Raw genomic sequence first — 21,753 nt, forward strand, 5'->3', positions numbered from 1 at the left:
CAATCATGTCATCGACGTAAACTTCGACCTCTTTATGAATCATGTCATGCAATAAGGTGGTAGCCGCCCTTTGATAGGTTGCCCCTGCATTCTTCAACCCAAACGGCATCACTTTGTAGCAATATGTTCCCCATGGAGTGGTGAACGCGGTTTTTATCATGTCCTCAGGGGCCATCTTGATCTGATTATATCCGGAAAACCCATCCATAAAGGATAGCAAAGCATGACCAGCTGTATTATCCACCAGGAGATCGATGCTCGGCAAAGGAAAGTCATCCTTGGGACTCGCCTTGTTCAAATCTCTGAAATCCACGCACATTCTGACTTTTCCGTCCTTCTTGGGCACCGGTACTATGTTAGCCAGCCATTCTGGATATTCAACCACTTGAATGAAGCCCGCATCTAACAGCTTCTTGACTTCATCATGGACTTTCAACTCCCATTCTGGTTTTAATTTTCGAAGTTTTTGCTTTTTCGGCTTGGCGCCTGGGATTAAGGGAAGACGATGCTGGACTATGTCTTCGCTTAATCCTGGCATGTCATCATAGGACCAAGCAAAAACTTCTTCGTACTCTTTAAGCAAAGTGATTAATTCTTCACGCTCCTCCGGGGATAACGTTTTGCCAATCCGTATTTCCCGAATTAAGGTTTCATCACCTATGTTGACGATTTCAATTTCTTCTTCAAGTGGTTTAGCCCGACGCTGCTCCTCCCGAGTAATCATGTGTTTGATCTCAGGGGGAGTTTCGTCGACATCCTCGTAAGAGGGGGAGTCTTGATCATTGTTATTAGTTTTATCAATTTGAGAAGCAGAAACAGAGACAGGAAGATACTGAAACGAGTCCTTTATTTCATTCATAGAATCAAAGTTTACATCATTGATCAACTGGCCCACAGCAGGCTTTACAGTATGCTCAAAAAGAAAGTTTGCATCGTCAACTGAAATGCTGACACTTGACTCAACTGGACCATGTATGGACTTTGTAGTATATTCCATAACAGACTCATCTTCATAGGCAACATCTATACCGGAGGACTCGCCACCCACACCAGGAATGTCTAAGCTTTCTAAGGTACCTGCATCCAAAGAATTGTTAGAAATAGCAGACTTTATATTTGACTCGGAAACAGACACATACTCAGAAACTTGAGACTCTTTTGGAGGAACATGACCACACTGAAGAACTAATTGAGGAATGACCTGAGAAGTCCAGTTATCAAGGGGTACCTCAGCTGGGGTAATTCGGCCCTTCGGATTCAGGAAGCGTGCATCTTTTCCGATCATAGCAATGACCGGTGCCTCAACCTCGAAGAGGGAGTCCAGAAGCTGCGACTCTAAGTTCTTAGCCCAATCAGATTCCTGCTTTTCGACGGCTACAATCTGTCCATGGAAGTACTCGTCTGGCAATTCGTCAGCGGAGAAGATTTCAAAACCTGGTAACTCTTTCCCAGACTCATCAAACCACGGCTCGGGAAAACCATAGAACGGGCGATCGGCTCCTTCTTTCCTGTACTTACCATTCATCAACAGACTGAACGGTCCCATAGGCAGCTCTAGGCCCCGACGACGCAGCTCTGCCCACTTCAGCATGTACTGCTTTCTTTCCCTGATCTCTTTCTTGGTGGGTTCATATCCTAACCCAAACAAATTGTTTGCGACCTTCAGCTCCGGCCACTCAGTTAAACCTTGCAGACTTCTCCCCAGACCAGTTCCAGGAATATACCCATATTTGCGCATTATTCGGGCTACCTGCGCATTTGCACTGGACATAAACAGAATTTCTTCGCTCATAGCCTCTTCCATAGTAATGGTCGAGACTTCAAGCGAAAACCCAGTCAGACTGACATCTATGGTGCTTGAACCGATCTGCTCTTGGGATATCTGTCCAACCTCTGGTTCTGGATCCCCTCGAACTGTGACAATTCTGTTATCCTTGATGAACTTGAGCTTCTGATGGACAGTGGAAGGAACCACTCCGACTTTGTGAAGCCAAGGTCGGCCGAGAAGGAGAAAGAATGAGGTCTTGATATCTAGAACTTGGAATTCTATGTCAAACATTTCACCTCCGATCTCAATTTCGGTGACCAAGGTTCCGATGACGTCCCTTCTGGTCCCATCATAAGCCAATATCCCCTGCTCCGACGGAACATAATCATTCGGCCCAAACCCCAAGGCGGTAGCGGTGCTCAAAGGACATACATTCAGAGCTGACCCGTTGTCAACCAAAACCTCTGGTACCTTCTTCTTATTGCACACGACGGTGATTCTGAGGGATTTTGTATGATTCTTACCTTCCGGAGTCAGATCTTCATCCGAAAAGGACACGATCATAGCTGATCTGGCCATAGATACGAGCCCAACCAGCTCACCAGGGGTTATATCCACAGACACCTGCGCTGTATTCAATTCACGAAGTACAACCTGCCGGTGCTTAGGGGATGACATTAACAGACCCCAGATAGAAACATTAGCTTGGGTCTTTCTAAGCTGCTTCAACAGAATGTCCTCATCTTCCTCAGGACTCAACCTCTGATTCTGATTCTCAACAGCTCTGGCAATCTCAGCGGGATTCTCTGCTCTCAACTCAGGGGGCTTAAAGAAACGTCCACCACGGGTAACATGGCGAACCTCATCACACGGATCGTTCAACAGCAGCAAGTCCTCGTCCTCAAGCTTAAGGACATATGGGACTTTGCTTTTCTCCTCCTCCCCCTCGAATCTGAGGACATAAGGACATCCAGAGGATTCCCCAACTTCTTGCGCAGAGGACAAGACATAAGGCTCTTCGCGCTTTAATTCTTCATCATCGGATTCCCATCGTAAGATATACGGCTCATCAGAGATAACGGCGCATATACGAGAATGGTCCAGGACAACCTCTTCAGTGAGAATAGCGTAGACATTTGGAGGAGGCATAGTATGCGTCGGCAATGGATTCCTGGTGACATTGGGAAGAGCTTCCACCACAATTTCTTTTGCCTCGATCTTATCCTGGATCCTATGCCTTAGTGCCAAACATCTGTCAGTCAAATGCCCAACACTCTGGTGATATTCGCAGTACTGATCTTTTCTCCAGTATTTCGGGAGAGGATTGGGAACTTCCCGGGGTTCTAGTAGAGTGATCTTCTTGTCTCTCAACAGCTTTTTGAGAGCTACAGACAGGGAATAAGGTAAAGGAGTGAACTCTCTGGGCTCATTTCTTTCCGGACGAACTCCTCCGGGACCTTCTCTCCTAACTGGACGAGCAGTATTCACGTTGTTAACTTCCTTCGGAGGCGCCATAGGCCTTTTTCCCTCTCTGACATCTGAAGTGGAGGCCCTAGTTCTCAGGCCGCCCTTAGCCAGTATGTCCTCGATTCTTGTCCCGGTCTTGATCAGGTGATCGAAGTCATTGAAGTACTGGATTGACATATGAGGAAAGTAAAAGGGGGAAAGATTCTTGACGGCAATCTTGATAAGATCGTCATCCGGTAACTTGTGGGTCATTTGTGCTGCCTTTCTCCTCCATCGTCGAATGAAGGAAGTAAATGTCTCATTAGGTCCCTGCTTCAGCGATTTCAGATCCCTTTTTGTCACGTCAATCCCCTCTTCCATGGAGAATTGCTGAACAAATTTGTTAGCTACACCTTCAAGAGTCCTGCTTTCTTCTGGTTTCAGATGCAAGAACCACTTCTTCGCTGTCCCAGTCAAAGTTCTAGGGAACACCAAAGCAATCTGCTCTGGGGATAAACCGTGCTGCTGCAACAGAGGAATGACTGACTTGAGATGGCTACGAGGGCACCCCATTCCGTCGTATTTGTCAAAGTCTGGCATTTTGAACTTGGGCGGAAGTACGACCCCTGGAGCTATCATGAACTCAGACATATCCAAATTTTTGGGACCTTGGCACTTCATGGTTTCCATATCCCGAGTCAGCTTCTCAATTTGGTCAGCCAATTCCTGTGCTTTATCAGGATTTCCCAGGTTAGGAAGACAGTTCTCTGCTGCGTACTGGCCCTCATCAAAGTCTTCGATTTCAGGCAATACAGCTGGCCTGGGAGAAACAAGAGGAACAGAAGGTATAACTGAAGGCTGCTGATTGGCCGGGTCTTTAGAGGTAGACAGACGATCATTTTTCAGGAGGGCTATATCATCCTTCATGGTACTCAGCTGAAGAAGAATAGCCTTCATCATCTCATTCGTATCAGGACTGTTGTTACCGGTCCCTTCCATTGATTCAGATGCAAGTGAAATGGGTGAAAGAATTTCTGGACGACCCAGGAGAAGCGGCGAAGGAGAAGTAAAGGATTCTGGGGAAAGAGAAAGTCTATTCAGCCTGGAATTTGAAGACTGACGGGACCAGGCCGATTTTGACTTGGCTTTCTTAGGAGCGATGATGTCCCGCTAAGACTCCTGAATGGAAGTTAATAAGTTAGATTGCACATTTGATAATTGAGATGGAACACTTCACGTAAATTCAAGACGAGAAAAATAGAAAAGAACACATTTTCATTGATCACAAATCAAACTGTAGTTACGATTGATAAAACATGTCACTTTTAATTACAAGTAGATGGAACAAAATGAGTATAATGAAACTTGAAATTAAAATGACAATTGTATGAAAATGGTCTTCAATGCTCCATGATCCGAGCTCTCTTTCCCGCAGGCTCTTCTGGTAACTCCTTTCGATGGACTTTAGATGATAGAGCAAATCTCCTAGCGGTAACCTTGTTTCCCCAAGCAGCTACAATAGACTTTATGAGATCGGGAGTAAGCTTTTCGCAAGGAGGAGGGGTTACAAATCCGGGAGGACATGGACTTCCCGTGATCTGGTAAAGCAGACGAGTGGGAGCATAAAAGGTTGACTTTTCCAAACCCATAAGATACACAAATGGGTGTGGGCAGGTGCTAGTGATAACATGTAAGCATGAATGACTCACCCAGTGAAATTGATCCTTCTCCACGTGTTGCAACCAATTACGCCACTCATCAATGGATTGGGGTTTATTGGCCATTGGTTGCCACGAAAGATGATCCTTGAGGGTGTACTGAAGGGAACTCTGTGGCCGAAGGATGGTGAGTTTTTCACAGAGCCATAAATAAAGTAACTTGACGCACCCATGGAAATTATCCTTCACCTCTTGCCGGGCGATAAGATCCAGCCCAGAGAAGGTTTCTGCTAGCATGAGTGGGACAGGATTCCTTCATTCACTAATTTGATCGACCACACTCAGTAAGGTCACAGGGGCAATACTGGAGTCTTCACGGACAACGTGACGTGCAAGGACACCAAAGATTAAGGCACTGCGTCGACAATTTTGAAAACGGGAATCGATAGGGTCAACGTTTTTAGAAAAACGCTCAATGAGGTCATCGAATTGCACGTACGTGTCTTTGAAATAGGGCATAGCATCAACAGTTTGGTTCTCAAAAAGCTTACAGAAAAGGGAACGAGGAGACGCTATACTCGAAGGTTGGATCCAGAGTCCCTCAGGTGGGAGTTCTAATAGGGCGCACCAATCCTCGAATATAGGACAGATTTCAAAGGGACCAAATTGAAAAACATGAAGAATAGGATCCCAGAGTCTTGCAGCTGCTTGAAGAAATTGCCAATTCACACCGGATGCGCTCAAATTATTAAACGTGCTGATGAACCTGTCGGCCGTACTCCACTGTGCACGCTCGCGCGGGAGAGCTCGAATTGACTCACTTATCCAAACCCTCATCACTTTGTTCGACATGATTTAACCTAATCACAGATAGGATAAGATCAGAAGAGAGTGAAGATAACCCTGAATAACGAAATAATAGGGATAAATTTGACCGATCATATGGGAAGGATACAACTGGCGACACTGATTTTGTTCATCAATAATCATAGACTTTCGAATAGATCAGAAAGGTAGACCACGGCCACAAAATGACAGAAGTAGGTCATAGACTGGATCTCAAATCTGATGATGGACATTGACAACTGTATGATCAAGAGGATCGATAATGATAGATCATGGTCATAGAGACAGCGGACAAGCCATCAACCATATCTAAGACAGAGCATGCAAGTAGCGAAAATCTAACCCAATGAGTAATATCCACACACAACACGGATCTATGACACATGAATAGACCATGGCTATGAGAGTGACGAGTATAGACCACTAACCAGGTGACTCTGAAAGAATGTACATATGATTGATTGAACCAGGAATCCCTCACTGGAAAAGAGGGTTCTGATCTAACCAATCGACAAAACGGGACATACCAAAGAGATTTGTACAATCTGAAGACAAAACGACAGATATAGTCTCAACAAAGGTAAAAGAAATACTATCGACTGCATCGAAGGAGTGCAATAGGATGGATCAGACCTGGAACACCTATTGTAAAAAGGTGGCCTGATCTGAACGACCGACTCGACACATAGGGTATGCACAAGAAGATGGCAAAACTATACATCGACTCAGCGAATAATACATGTACAAAGGAACAAGACCACCGTACACTCAGGAGACAAAACATAGACCATGATCAGGACCAAGACCAGGGAAAATGATTAACCATTTTGAAGACTGAGGAATGAAACTATGTAGCTGATAGTTAGACCAGAAAATTCTATTGATAGACTGACCCTGGTCTAACAGGTTAGCACAAAGACCGATCAGGAAAATAAGGAATCAAGGACTGGACCATGACCATGAAAGGCGGTGAACAAAACCGTCGGCCAGACCCAAACTGAAAGAAGGAATAGGCTTTACCTGATGTAATGGATCAGAACAACTCAAACACATGAACCCAACACACCGGGGTGACCGTATGATAAGAGATCACAGGGTAAATCACGATCTAGCTGACAACCGAGCAAGAGTAAGGGTCATCGATCAGGTCTGAAGGAATGCACGACTGCGACAGATACAGAAACCTAATCTAGGAGACAGGTCCTAATCTGAGAATAAATATAACACATACACGTACATATATACATACATATCCTAACCAGGGGCACCAGCCCTACCCTGATCTAGCGGAGCCAAGATAATCTTGACTCAAAAGTGCTTGTGAGTGTACTAGAAAACGCGGCGGGTAACCACGGTGTGACTTACCCTTCTACACTACATGGGTAGGCTGACTTCTATCCTAGGCTCACATATGCTGGTCGCACATGTTCGTCCTATATGAGTACATATATATAGTGTCCTAGCAAGGGTTCCCTAATTTTGGTTCTAAAGGGAGCAACTAATATATACATACATAATATAATGAAATAAAAGTAAGGCCCAGGCATCTCTGCAGGGTACTATGCTTATGACCATACCCTTGATGTATAACGCCAGCACACCCAGCATTATACAAAGTATGTTCATTGCTCATCGGCTGCTGTAGAACACCAGCACACCCAGTGTCTACGGCTGCAGCTCCGGCGCATAGCTCGGAAATAGATACAACGGTTCCCAACTGGTACGCGTCATATCTATTCCCTGAGGCCAATAATGAAAATAATGAAAGAAATAAAGAATATGACAATGTATGATGTGCAGTGTGTGAATCCCTTGTTTTAGTTACGCACCTACTTGGTGCCCCTGGATTTCTAACGATAAAGTTCTCATTTAACTTGATTTTGACCCAAATTTCTTCAAAATTAATTAAAATGGCATTTTTACAGAGTTAGGCAATGTTTCAAAAGATCCCCAGCAGAGTCGCCAGCCTGTGGAACCAGATCCGGGACGGGCGTGAGGGGACGGGCCCCCGCGCGAGTCTCTGGATCATCCACGTGAAGGAGAGCCCCGCCAAGGAACTCTCGAAAGAGTGCCCCTCACAGCATGAGCGGCGATGTGAAGTGAGATACCTCTCGATTCGGGGACCAGCCCGGATTCGAGACGCACCTCGAATAAAGAAAGAGTCGCCATCCAAGGAAGTGGGCCCTGGATCCCATGCTGTGCTCTGTTGCAACAGATAACCAGAGATATAAAATAGGGTTCGTGCCTGATGACGAATGGGGAAGGGATTAGGCGCCCCCAATTCGCCCAAGTGCTAGCACCTGGTCTCTTATGCCATTTATTATTAATTTTGAAGAGTTTTTGGGCGAAAATCATGCGAAATGGGAACGAATATCTCCAAGATAACGTCTAGCTAATCATGCATGTCTCGGAGATGAATAAGAAGCACACACAAAAGAAATGAAAGATATGTCGCCTAAGAATAGCTAGGTTATGAGTGACATGCCTAATTGGTGTCTAAGTTCTGGTGGACAAGCACATGCATGTTACAGCTAAAGGTATAAGATCTGTACATAAAAATAAGAAAACACAGCAAAACACACAATACAACACGACTCGACAAGACAAATCCTAAAATTCTAATGCAGGACTTGACTCGGACCAGGATGGCCATCCATCCTAGCTGCACTACGTATCCCGGCCTCGGGAAGAATCAGAGCCAACGTAGTTCGGTGTCCTATGCTAAACTACAATGCCTAAACCTCTAGGACCGCTATCCTAGACTCGATCAACTAGACTCGACTAGTTTTTAAAGCTTTTTGTGCGATTGGTTAAATTCAAGTGGATTGTGATTTTTACGACTCTCTATATGTCCTAACTAATGCAGGTTGTTTAGCCTTAAGCTAATGCAGGTGGGCCCTACATCCTATGTGTATCTAGGCTGTGCAACATAAAGAAAACCATGGGCTGACTATATGCTTCCTAGTCTAGCCATCGGTTCGACTAAGTGTCTGACCGATCGACTCGAGGCCTCCTAACTCTAGGGACACTCACACGACATGACACACCACATCAATACAAATCAAGACCGACTCCTAACTCTAAAACACCCTAAATATCTAGGACAGACTCCTAACTCTAGGGGAAGATCTTTTTGAAAAGGTTTTGAAGTTTTTTGTATTTTTGGGAGGTTTTGAAGTTATGAAAAATGGTGAAAGTTGTGAGAAATATTTACAAAAATGGTGACTGAAAATGGTGAAAGGGTGTAAAAATGGTGACTGAACTCAGGGTGCCAGCAGCACGCCTGAGCTGCCTACGTACCCCTCAGCTAGGGATCAAGCCATCCGTAGTTCGGAACGATTTTCCTAACTACACTCTAATGACTCGAGATTTTTGAGATTTTTGATTTTTCAGATGTTTTTGATTTTTTCGACACAAGAGGACAAAATCCTATCATCACAAGGGGATGACAGACTCCTGATATCCCGCAAAGGTTGGACAGCATCCTATGCTTTGCGAGGGGAATGAACAGAATAACAACTCTGCAAGGGTTGGACAGCATCCTATACCTTGCAGGAACGGAAAAAATTCACGTGATTTGATGAGGGGATGGACAGAATCCTAACCCCTATGATGATAGGACGGACTCCTGAAAGACTGAAGGACTGACTCCTATGCTGAAGACTGACTCTGAAAGATGGAAGGACGGAATCCTAAATTTTATGAAGGGATAGGACAGAATCCTAAACTCTACAAGGGTAGGACAGACTCCTAAACTCTCTAGGACAGACTCTAAAGAGGAAGAAATCCCTTAACCTGCGAAAACTCTAAGGCAGGAAGGGAAGGGGTTGGCTCAAGAAGCATTCCGTCATAGCCTGTCTCCCTGAGGATAAGCTTTTCTACGAAACAAAGCATGTCTCTCTAAAAGAATGTGACTTTGCTTACCTGAGACATAGCTTGTCTCCCTAAATTGGGGCTCTAGATGACAACGTTTAAGGGTTTCCAAAAGACTGGGCAAGTCTTGAAACAAATGAGGGGAGGTCTACTCGGACTAAGAGAGTCCCCTAAGGATGGGCTTGGGCTAACGCCTTCATCGCCCTTGCAAGGATAAAAAGATTAGGCAACTGACAGACCAAGTTGGTCTTCAACTGTAAAAAGGATTTTATAAAATGAGGCTCAATGGAATTTAAAAAGTCTAGACATGATTTAGAAGTGATTCTAGAAGTTTAGATGTCTAGGTTGACATATAACACGGGTTCCACTCATTTAGGATAAAAATATATATATATGTATATATATTGAAGGCACTATGCACAACATGCAATTTTCGCAAATAAGGCTCTAAAATATAAAGTGAATGATGAAAATTGATCAATATATGATTTGTGACTTGATAGCATGCTCATCATATCCCAATACAAGCATTAGAATCAATATAGGCTCAAACAATCTAAAAAAAAAAAGAAAATGTGAAATTTTCACCCAACATGTAATTTTCACCACAAATGGTCAAAAATACCAAACAAATCATGGGAATGATTCAATATATGATTTAAAACTTGCTACCAGGCTCTAAACATCCAAAACAATCATTAAAATTGAATTGAGCTCAAGTTATTCATGATTTTCAAGAAATAGCACAATTATGACATATAGTGTGAAAAATGCAACTTTGCACTGACTTTTAGACCCCCCAAACATCAAAACCATCAAAAACTCTACTGATCAATCTTGTAGATCTCAGCATAAGAAACATTCTCTCAGTTGACCATTTCGCTTGGATCTGGCCAGAAGCGGCCGGAAAATGGCCTCTTCCGATCCATCGCCATTAAAAGACATATTAGCACTTTTACTGAAAGTTCGGGCTCAGTTTTGACACTTAAAACATCGTTTCTGGAAACATTCACTCATTGACAAAGTATTAGAAAATCTTGTGAAGAACACTTTTTCTTTGTATGATTTCGGACGAAACAGACCTGGAATAGCCTAAAAATGGCCCACAAGCTGATGTTGCAGAAATGACAGTTTTTTCAGAAAGTCCGAAGCTTGTAAGTATTTTTTGACATATTAAAAAGCCTTTATGGAAACATTTGCTCAAGAAGACAGTTTTAGGAAATATTATAGCGAACACTTTTCCAGCTGACAATTTCGAACAATTCTGAGCAAAAGCAGCCCAAAAATTACTCGACATGATAATTTCTAAAAAACTTGGACCGAAAACATCATTATGAACTGAAAACTTTAAACGAGCATAACTCTCTCGTCTTTTGGCGAAATTTGGGCCGCCATATGTCGAACTGACCGGCTCGCCGAGATCTACAAGATTAAAATGTATATTTTTGAAAGTTTTGAGCATTTGAGGTCAAAACTGAAAAATTCGGAACTGGACAGTGTAAGGATCACCATACCTAGGAGAATACACACATACACTCACTCACACTCACATACACACACGCACACGCACACACACACATGTATACGCATAGACCTATGTTCACAGACATACACAACTCACTCACACACACAGACATACATACATCAGCCACTGAGAAAAACGAATTGCTAAATGCATGCAAAACCATTCCACAATTCTCAATTAAAGGCAAAGCATGAGACCCGAAACTCATTTGACAACACCGTGGAAATCACAAAGTGAATCACTCAAGGACAAGCACAATATAATTTTCTAGATGGACCAACCTTGATTTTGATTTTCAGTTCAAGCACAATGGAAAGGAGATACAATACTTGTCAGTTTAAGATAATGAAGATGAAGCATAATGAAGACGAGCCATAACATGTTAAGACAGGGGCTGAAATGTGCTTAAAAATGTGACTGAAATGTGCTTAGGAATGTGCATAAAACCGAGGCTGAACTATGGGACAGATTCGTGCCAAAACTGGGATTGAAACATGGAATGAATTTATGCCAAAACAGGGGCAGCAACATGGACTGAACTGAGGACAGAATTTGTGCTAAAACAGGGGTGAATTGTGAACAGATTTTTGTGCTAAACATGGCTGAATATAGGGACAGATTTGTGCTAAAACTGGGGCAGCAACAAGGACTGGACCATGGACAGAAACGTACCTGAAACAGGGGCAGCAATGAGGAGTGGACCATGGACAGAAACATACCTGAAACCGGGGCAGCAATGGGGCTGAAATGGGGACAGAATCGGTGTTGAAACAGGGGCAGCAGTGGGGCTGACATGGGGGTTTCTGAAAAATGGAGGTGGGTTTGGGAGTGGCTGTCGGAGATGGGGGGTGGTGATGGGGGTTTGGATGGTGGAAGATAGAGGGGATAGAATAGGGGGAGATGGTGGCTTGGATTTCGGTGGGTTGGTGGCCGGGAGTGGGTTTGGCCTCGCCGGATTCCGGCTGGCCGTGGTGGTGGAGAGGGTGAAGATGGGGGTGGCAGCTCGGTGGAGGAGGATGGGCGGCTGTGGAGGTGGATGATGGTGGAGGTGGAATTGCAGAGGTGTTGGCGAAATGGGTTTGGAGAGGGTGATGGTTCGGTGGTGTTTTTTTTTTGTTTTTTTTTTTTATGGGTTTTGATGTGGTGGCTGTGGAGGAGGGTGGTTTGGGTTTTGGGTTTGGAGGGAGGTGAGGGTGGAGATGGAGGAGGATTTTCGAAGTGGTGGGTGGTGGTGGCTGGAGGTGGGGGTGGCTGGTGGAGAGAAAAAAAATAAATAAGACGAAGGAGGTGGTCGGTGGTGGTGGAAAAAAAATGGGTTTTGATGTGGTGGCTGTGGAGGATGGTGGTTTGGGTTTTGGGTTTGGAGGGAGGTGAGGGTGGAGATGGAGGAGGATTTTCGAAGTGGTGGGTGGTGGTGGCTGGAGGTGGTGGTGGCTGGTGGAGAGAAAAACAGAAATAAGACGAAGGAGGTGGTCGGTGGTGGTGGAAAAATAATGGGTTTCGGTAGAGGGTTTTGTAGGGAGGGAGATGGAGGTGGGGATTGTGGGTGAAAGGGGAAGATGGAGGTGGAGATTGAAAGGTGGCCGGTGGTGGTGGCTCAAGATAGGCTTGCCGGATTCCGGCAAGCTCGCTGGAGAAGATGGTGGTGACTTTTTTTTTTTTTTTTGAAATGGGTTTTGCTGATGGAGGCTAGGGTTCGAGTTTGCAGAGGTGGAGGTGGCTAGCAATGGTGGTGCGGGTGGAGGAGGAAATGGTGGAGGAGGAAGATGGAGAGGTTGTGGACTTGCCGGATTCCGGCAAGCTCGCCGGAGAAGGCGGCGGCTGTGGTTTTTTTTTCTTTTTTTTCTTTTCTTGAAAATGGATGAGCTCCTCCCCCTTCATGCAAGAACTCCCCTTTGCTATATACTTAGGGTTAAAACCCTAAGTCTAATCCTAGCCATCTATGTGGTATCTTCCCTTCCTTGGGTGATCCCCACCCTTGATCTACTCCTTTGCCTTCACAAACCCTAGAAAATCTCTTTCTCACCTCATCCTATCCACACCTTTTTCCTTGTTGATCCTATGGCTTAGATTCATTGCTTCTCAAGCAAGCAATGTGAACATCCAAGAATACCCTTAAGGATGGGTTGATTTCCTCTTTGCCCAACCCCTATTTTGAAGAGTGATATACTTGCCCCCCCCCTTTTTGCTCTAGACAAACCCCATCTAGTGTGTTTTAACTACTCTTATCCTTACAGGGGGGGTGGCTCGGGTAGAAACAGGGGGCGGAATAAAAATCTTTTTTTTTTTCTTTTTTTTTTATTTGCCTATGGTAAGCCAGTATTGGCACACCCATGCCCTGCTAATTCATACTCCCTTTTACATTTCTTTAACTACGCCCGGTTCGAGCTCGAGACACGGGTTGGGATTTTGTTCAAACATTGGAGGGTCAAGGTACAGTCAAAATGGGGTGTCTACAGATGCCCCTCTTTGGCAGAGCGTGCTTGTCGCGCGAATGTCAAAGCTGAACAGACAACACATTTTGATTGGCCCAAAATCAGAGGGTTTTTTTTTTTTTTTTTTTAATTTTGGAATTTTTTTTTTTTTTTTTTGAAAATTATACTCACAAAGATAACATGGTGAAATAGCCTTTCCCCGGACGCTGACTCTACAAACGCTGGTGAGATAGCCTCTCTTGAACTCGTAACTCAATTATGGATATATGGATGAGATGGCCTCTCAAGGGATAGTGAGACAGAGACAGACTCTCACCAATTGCAGAATGGAATGATTAGACAACATCTAATTAAGCCACTCAGGGATTTGGAGATTGTAAAGCGGAATGATTAGACAGCATCATGATCAAACCTGATTTGGATCTGAGAAGACAGCATCTTGACAGATGAACACAGCGGAATGATTAGACAGCATCATGATCAGACCTGAATTGGGATTTGAGAAGACAGCATCTTGACAGATGAACGAAGCGGGATGATTAGACAGCATCATGATCAAACCTGAACTTGGATCTGAGAAGACAGCATCTTGACAGATGAACACAGCGGAATGATTAGACAGCATCATGATCAAACCTGAATTGGGATCTGAGAAGACAGCATCTTGACAGATGAACACAGCGGAATGATTAGACAGCATCATGATCAAACCTGAATTTGGATCTGAGAGGACAGCATCTTGACAGATCAACAGGGCGGAATGATCAGGATCATTCCCAATTTGAAAATTTGATTTGAAAGACGTTTTCAAGTTTCTTAAATCTTGATTTGTTAAAGCTGATATCTCAAACATCAATGCATGCTGGGTATCTTTTATGGTCTGACTTTCATCAGGACATAAAAGATGCCCCTAGTATAATTTCGCTTCCAGTTCAGGAGTCTTAACAAAACTCAAACAGATTCAAGCTTCTCTTTTTTTTTTTTTTATGAAACTTGGATTACAAAGATTTTGAAGGTACAAGAGACTGATTTTGTCTGAAACACTTTCAATTTTCTACCAACTGTCAGAACTTCAGGTTGCAATGGTTTTCAACTTCCAAGCAGACTGATTCTGCCTGACACATCTTCAACCTCCTGCCTGCTGCAGAAATTTCAAATGGGCCTGAGAGCTTACCGCGCTTCTAGACCATGTATATGTCATTTCGCCTTCTGGAGATGCGACCACCTGTTACCCCAGCGTTTGAAAGGATACTGGACCCAAACAGGTCATTTTGGGACACATCTGACCCGACTGAGTACATGACTTTGACTTGACAAGAATGACCTTGACAACTGCTTGACGAAGGACTTTTGGTGAGTACACAACCGAGTTACAAGACTGACTTTCAGGAAAGACCGAATCTGCTTCTTAATTTGATAATTGTTTTAAGAGGGTACAGCTTACCACTCTCGGAACTCTTTGAATACCGCATTTTAAGGTGATTCCGCCTCTTTCTGGTATTTAGTCATGGTTATTATACCCTTTGGGTTGCTCGGTTTTAACCCCTAGCTTAGAGGAATACCAAAGGAAGCCTCGCCGGCACTATTCAGACCTTGAAGTGATGCCGATACAGGTATGAAAGTCTTGCTAGCTTCTGAAATTTAGTCCTTTACGAGAAGTCACGGCCATGACCAGACTGCCCCTTTTGGGTTTTCAATCTGGCGGACCGTTTGCCTTGATTTTTGCCTGGACTGCCTGCCCTTGCAGGTTTTCTATCCAGCAGGCTCTGCACCCTGATTTTTGCCTAAGCCGCCCTTTCGGGTTTTCAGCTTAGCGGGCGAATGACCCTAACTTTTGCCTAGACCGCCCTTTCGGGTTTTCAGTCTAACAGGTCTAAGACTCCATTATTATTTTTTCTTTTTTCTGTTTCTCCACAAACCTTTGCCTTATCACACCAGGAGGACTTCTAGGTGGGTTAGGGTTTGGAAGAACTGGATCAGGGTGTTTGCATTGACTGGACCGAATCTGGACCCTTCCAGATAGCCTACGTACCTCCAAAGAGTGAGGATCAGGTCCGCGTAGTTCGCCCATTGGGGACTTTGGGTTGAGATTGTTTTGATTTGACTTCTATTTTTTTTTTCAACCGCTTTGAAAGATTTGCTTTCTGCTTTTCTTTTCTTTCCTTTCAGCAATTTTGAAAGATTTGACCGAACCCGACGTTGTCAAGTTGCCTACGTACCCTGTGGAAAGGGATCAGGTCATGGCGTAGTTCAGGCTTTGCATCTTTTATGGCGTAAGTCATAAAAGATGCCCCTGGTTTGAGGGTGTCAAAGAAATTTTGATTTTGCTCATTGGCTCAAAGGGTTTGCAAACGGTCTTTGACTTTTCTCTTTTGTTTTTCAATTGGATTTTTGGATTTGAAGTTCAGATCGACCAAGGACGGCCTCCTGGTGTCTTAGGCATAATACTTTTTAAGTTGATCAAGGTTTGTGGGTTCTGTTAGTTTTTCACCATTTTGATCAAGGAGTCTGACGGCTTTTCCAGGCAGGACTTCATCGACAATGTAAGGACCCGACCAGTTTGGTCTGAACTTCCCTCGGGGATCATGGACCGGTGCCCTGTAGGATTTCAAAACGAGGTCACCTTTCTGGAGATCTCTGATCTTCACCTTTTTGTTAAAGGCCTTCTCAATTCGACGCTGATACCCCTGGACATGATACAGAGCTCTGAGCCTCTTCTCATCAATCATCTGCAACTCCTGATACCGGGCCCTTGCCCATTCTGATTCTGGCAAACCAGCTTCCATCATTGCCCTTAACGAAGGAATTCTCAGCTCAACTGGTAGGACTGCTTCCATCCCATATACTAGTGAATATGGCGTAGCTCCCGTAGAGGCCCTGATCGACGTTCTGTAAGCCCACAAAGCATATGGTAGCTTATTTGACCAGTCCCTGTACGTCTCTGTCATCTTGCTGATGATGGTTTTGATGTTCTTGTTTGCAGCTTCGACGGCTCCATTTGTCTGGGGCCTGTATGGTGAGGACTTGTGATGCTTAATCTTGAACTCCTCACATAGGCGTACCACTTCTTTCTTGAAGTGAGATCCATTGTCTGAGATCAGCTCATGTGGTACCCCATATCTGCAGATGATGTTCGTTCGAATGAATTTGGCAACTGAGGCTGAAGTCAGCGATGCGAAGGATGCGGCTTCGATCCACTTAGTGAAGTAATCGATGGCTACCAGGATGTACTCATGCCCACTTGAAGATTTCGGAAACACCTTTCCGATAATATCGATTCCCCAGACTGAAAACGGCCACGGCGAAGTCAGAGAATGTAACTCAGAAGGCGGCACATGAATGAGGTTGGCGTAAACCTGACATTTATGACACTTCTTCACAAATGCGAAGCAGTCAGCTTCCATGGTTGGCCAGTAGTACCCAAGTCTCAGGATCTTTCTTGACAGCATCTTCCCGTTCATGTGAGGCCCACAGACTCCTTCATGCGTCTGCTCTATGAGATTAGCTGCTCGATCTTCATCTACACAAAGAAGCTGGATTCCATCAAACGACCTCCTGAAGAGCTCATTGCCGCAGATAATGAAGTTAGCCGTCAACTTCTGGAGAGACCTCCGTTCTTTTCCTGATGCTTCAGGGGGGTGCCCTTGGCCTAAAATGAGATTCTTTATATCAATGTACCAGGGCTTTCCATCTGGACATCGAGCTGCTATCTCTATAGCGTTCACATGCGCTGGAGCCCATTGTAACCGCACTGCTAGAGGCTGAACTTCCATTGATGCAGAGATATCTAACATTGAGGCCAGTGTAGCCAAAGCGTCCGCGAAATGATTTCTTGTCCTCGACAGATGAGTGAATGTAACATTCTTGAATCTCTTGACCAGGGAATCCAGATGCGTGTGATACGGGATCAATCTATCCTCCTTTGTTTTCCACTGACCATTGATCTGACAAATGATCAAGATTGAGTCTCCGAAAACATCTATCTCTTGAATATGCAAAGCTAAGGCTGCTTCGAGACCAGCAATGCACGCCTCGTATTCGGCCTCATTGTTGGTACACTTGAACTGCAATTTGATGGATACGGGGATGTATTCTTTCTTCGGAGATATCAACACTGCCCCAACCCCTTGACCTCGGTTGTTCACAGCACCATCAAAATACATCAACCACCTGGTGCTTGGGACCTCATCTTCTATAGCCATGATCTCTTCATCAGGAAAATCTGCCGTCAGAACTGCATTCTCATCCACAGGCGCATCAGCCAACTGCTCAGCTATCACACGCCCTTTAACTGATTTCTGGGTTACATAGGTAATATCAAATTCAGACAATAGCAGCAACCATCTGGATGTTCTCCCGGTGAGGGCGGGCTTCTCGAACAAGTACTTCAACGGATCCATCCGTGAGAGTAAGAGAACCTTGTTCGATAATAGGTAATGCCTAAGCCTCTGAGTTGCCCAAACCAGTGCCAGACAAGTCTTTTCCAAGATAGAATATTTGATTTCGTACTCCAGCATCTTCTTGCTGATGTAGTAGATAGGCTTTTCTTTCTTCGACTCAGGGTCTTGCTGGGCTAACATGCAACCCATAGATGTGTCGGTGACAGATAGGTACAGCAACAGTGGCTGGTCCGGAATAACTGGTGACAGGACAGGAGGCAAAGTTAGACACTGCTTGACTTTCTCAAATGCTTCCTGACACTCATCATTCCACTTCTTTGGAGAATTTTTCTTCAGCAGCTTGAAGATGGGTTCGCACGTCATTGTCAACTGATTTATGAACCTTCTGAGGTACTGAACCTTTCCCAGGAAACCACGGATCTGCCTCTCGGTCCTCGGTGGCTCCATCTCTTGGATTGCTTTGATCTTTTGAGGATCTACCTCGATCCCTCTTTCGCTGACCATGAATCCCAACAACTTTCCTGAAGTAACCCCGAAAACACACTTGCTCGGGTTCAAGCGAAGCTTATACTTCCGGATCCTTTCAAAGAACTTCCTCAGGACTACGGCATGCTCTGGTCGAGTCTTAGATTTAACAATCATGTCATCGACGTAAACTTCGACCTCTTTATGAATCATGTCATGCAATAAGGTGGTAGCCGCCCTTTGATAGGTTGCCCCTGCATTCTTCAACCCAAACGGCATCACTTTGTAGCAATATGTTCCCCATGGAGTGGTGAACGCGGTTTTTATCATGTCCTCAGGGGCCATCTTGATCTGATTATATCCGGAAAACCCATCCATAAAGGATAGCAAAGCATGACCAGCTGTATTATCCACCAGGAGATCGATGCTCGGCAAAGGAAAGTCATCCTTGGGACTCGCCTTGTTCAAATCTCTGAAATCCACGCACATTCTGACTTTTCCGTCCTTCTTGGGCACCGGTACTATGTTAGCCAGCCATTCTGGATATTCAACCACTTGAATGAAGCCCGCATCTAACAGCTTCTTGACTTCATCATGGACTTTCAACTCCCATTCTGGTTTTAATTTTCGAAGTTTTTGCTTTTTCGGCTTGGCGCCTGGGATTAAGGGAAGACGATGCTGGACTATGTCTTCGCTTAATCCTGGCATGTCATCATAGGACCAAGCAAAAACTTCTTCGTACTCTTTAAGCAAAGTGATTAATTCTTCACGCTCCTCCGGGGATAACGTTTTGCCAATCCGTATTTCCCGAATTAAGGTTTCATCACCTATGTTGACGATTTCAATTTCTTCTTCAAGTGGTTTAGCCCGACGCTGCTCCTCCCGAGTAATCATGTGTTTGATCTCAGGGGGAGTTTCGTCGACATCCTCGTAAGAGGGGGAGTCTTGATCATTGTTATTAGTTTTATCAATTTGAGAAGCAGAAACAGAGACAGGAAGATACTGAAACGAGTCCTTTATTTCATTCATAGAATCAAAGTTTACATCATTGATCAACTGGCCCACAGCAGGCTTTACAGTATGCTCAAAAAGAAAGTTTGCATCGTCAACTGAAATGCTGACACTTGACTCAACTGGACCATGTATGGACTTTGTAGTATATTCCATAACAGACTCATCTTCATAGGCAACATCTATACCGGAGGACTCGCCACCCACACCAGGAATGTCTAAGCTTTCTAAGGTACCTGCATCCAAAGAATTGTTAGAAATAGCAGACTTTATATTTGACTCGGAAACAGACACATACTCAGAAACTTGAGACTCTTTTGGAGGAACATGACCACACTGAAGAACTAATTGAGGAATGACCTGAGAAGTCCAGTTATCAAGGGGTACCTCAGCTGGGGTAATTCGGCCCTTCGGATTCAGGAAGCGTGCATCTTTTCCGATCATAGCAATGACCGGTGCCTCAACCTCGAAGAGGGAGTCCAGAAGCTGCGACTCTAAGTTCTTAGCCCAATCAGATTCCTGCTTTTCGACGGCTACAATCTGTCCATGGAAGTACTCGTCTGGCAATTCGTCAGCGGAGAAGATTTCAAAACCTGGTAACTCTTTCCCAGACTCATCAAACCACGGCTCGGGAAAACCATAGAACGGGCGATCGGCTCCTTCTTTCCTGTACTTACCATTCATCAACAGACTGAACGGTCCCATAGGCAGCTCTAGGCCCCGACGACGCAGCTCTGCCCACTTCAGCATGTACTGCTTTCTTTCCCTGATCTCTTTCTTGGTGGGTTCATATCCTAACCCAAACAAATTGTTTGCGACCTTCAGCTCCGGCCACTCAGTTAAACCTTGCAGACTTCTCCCCAGACCAGTTCCAGGAATATACCCATATTTGCGCATTATTCGGGCTACCTGCGCATTTGCACTGGACATAAACAGAATTTCTTCGCTCATAGCCTCTTCCATAGTAATGGTCGAGACTTCAAGCGAAAACCCAGTCAGACTGACATCTATGGTGCTTGAACCGATCTGCTCTTGGGATATCTGTCCAACCTCTGGTTCTGGATCCCCTCGAACTGTGACAATTCTGTTATCCTTGATGAACTTGAGCTTCTGATGGACAGTGGAAGGAACCACTCCGACTTTGTGAAGCCAAGGTCGGCCGAGAAGGAGAAAGAATGAGGTCTTGATATCTAGAACTTGGAATTCTATGTCAAACATTTCACCTCCGATCTCAATTTCGGTGACCAAGGTTCCGATGACGTCCCTTCTGGTCCCATCATAAGCCAATATCCCCTGCTCCGACGGAACATAATCATTCGGCCCAAACCCCAAGGCGGTAGCGGTGCTCAAAGGACATACATTCAGAGCTGACCCGTTGTCAACCAAAACCTCTGGTACCTTCTTCTTATTGCACACGACGGTGATTCTGAGGGATTTTGTATGATTCTTACCTTCCGGAGTCAGATCTTCATCCGAAAAGGACACGATCATAGCTGATCTGGCCATAGATACGAGCCCAACCAGCTCACCAGGGGTTATATCCACAGACACCTGCGCTGTATTCAATTCACGAAGTACAACCTGCCGGTGCTTAGGGGATGACATTAACAGACCCCAGATAGAAACATTAGCTTGGGTCTTTCTAAGCTGCTTCAACAGAATGTCCTCATCTTCCTCAGGACTCAACCTCTGATTCTGATTCTCAACAGCTCTGGCAATCTCAGCGGGATTCTCTGCTCTCAACTCAGGGGGCTTAAAGAAACGTCCACCACGGGTAACATGGCGAACCTCATCACACGGATCGTTCAACAGCAGCAAGTCCTCGTCCTCAAGCTTAAGGACATATGGGACTTTGCTTTTCTCCTCCTCCCCCTCGAATCTGAGGACATAAGGACATCCAGAGGATTCCCCAACTTCTTGCGCAGAGGACAAGACATAAGGCTCTTCGCGCTTTAATTCTTCATCATCGGATTCCCATCGTAAGATATACGGCTCATCAGAGATAACGGCGCATATACGAGAATGGTCCAGGACAACCTCTTCAGTGAGAATAGCGTAGACATTTGGAGGAGGCATAGTATGCGTCGGCAATGGATTCCTGGTGACATTGGGAAGAGCTTCCACCACAATTTCTTTTGCCTCGATCTTATCCTGGATCCTATGCCTTAGTGCCAAACATCTGTCAGTCAAATGCCCAACACTCTGGTGATATTCGCAGTACTGATCTTTTCTCCAGTATTTCGGGAGAGGATTGGGAACTTCCCGGGGTTCTAGTAGAGTGATCTTCTTGTCTCTCAACAGCTTTTTGAGAGCTACAGACAGGGAA

The 21,753-nt window shown here is 44.8% G+C and overlaps 2 protein-coding genes across 4 annotated transcripts; both read right to left on the bottom strand.

Moving 5' to 3' along the window:
• Window positions 1–836: 836 nt before the first annotated feature.
• Window positions 837–2,410, bottom strand: LOC143861826 (uncharacterized). Of its 2 annotated transcripts, none has more exons than XM_077372764.1 (2): window positions 1,229–2,410; window positions 837–1,077 (listed from the first exon to the last, which is right to left on the bottom strand). In XM_077372764.1, exons 1-2 carry the CDS (start codon window positions 2,345–2,347, stop codon window positions 1,069–1,071), a joined length of 1,128 nt encoding a protein of 375 aa, XP_077228879.1. In that variant the 5' UTR covers window positions 2,348–2,410; the 3' UTR covers window positions 837–1,068. The 2 variants fall into 2 exon arrangements, with proteins under 2 accessions (XP_077228879.1, XP_077228878.1); XM_077372763.1 differs by having other exon boundaries at window positions 1,202–2,410.
• Window positions 2,411–19,422: 17,012 nt separating this feature from the next.
• LOC143861825 (uncharacterized) lies at window positions 19,423–20,996 on the bottom strand. Of its 2 annotated transcripts, none has more exons than XM_077372762.1 (2): window positions 19,815–20,996; window positions 19,423–19,663 (listed from the first exon to the last, which is right to left on the bottom strand). In XM_077372762.1, the coding sequence occupies exons 1-2, from the start codon at window positions 20,931–20,933 to the stop codon at window positions 19,655–19,657; spliced, it is 1,128 nt and encodes a 375-aa protein (XP_077228877.1). In that variant the 5' UTR covers window positions 20,934–20,996; the 3' UTR covers window positions 19,423–19,654. The 2 variants fall into 2 exon arrangements, with proteins under 2 accessions (XP_077228877.1, XP_077228876.1); XM_077372761.1 differs by having other exon boundaries at window positions 19,788–20,996.
• Between the last annotated feature and the right edge of the window lie 757 nt (window positions 20,997–21,753).

The sequence above is a fragment of the Tasmannia lanceolata genome, unplaced genomic scaffold (assembly GCF_043159265.1).
Source record: "Tasmannia lanceolata isolate RefF3 unplaced genomic scaffold, GAP_Taslan_0.1 ptg000037l, whole genome shotgun sequence".
NCBI classification, from domain to species: Eukaryota; Viridiplantae; Streptophyta; class Magnoliopsida; order Canellales; family Winteraceae; genus Tasmannia; species Tasmannia lanceolata.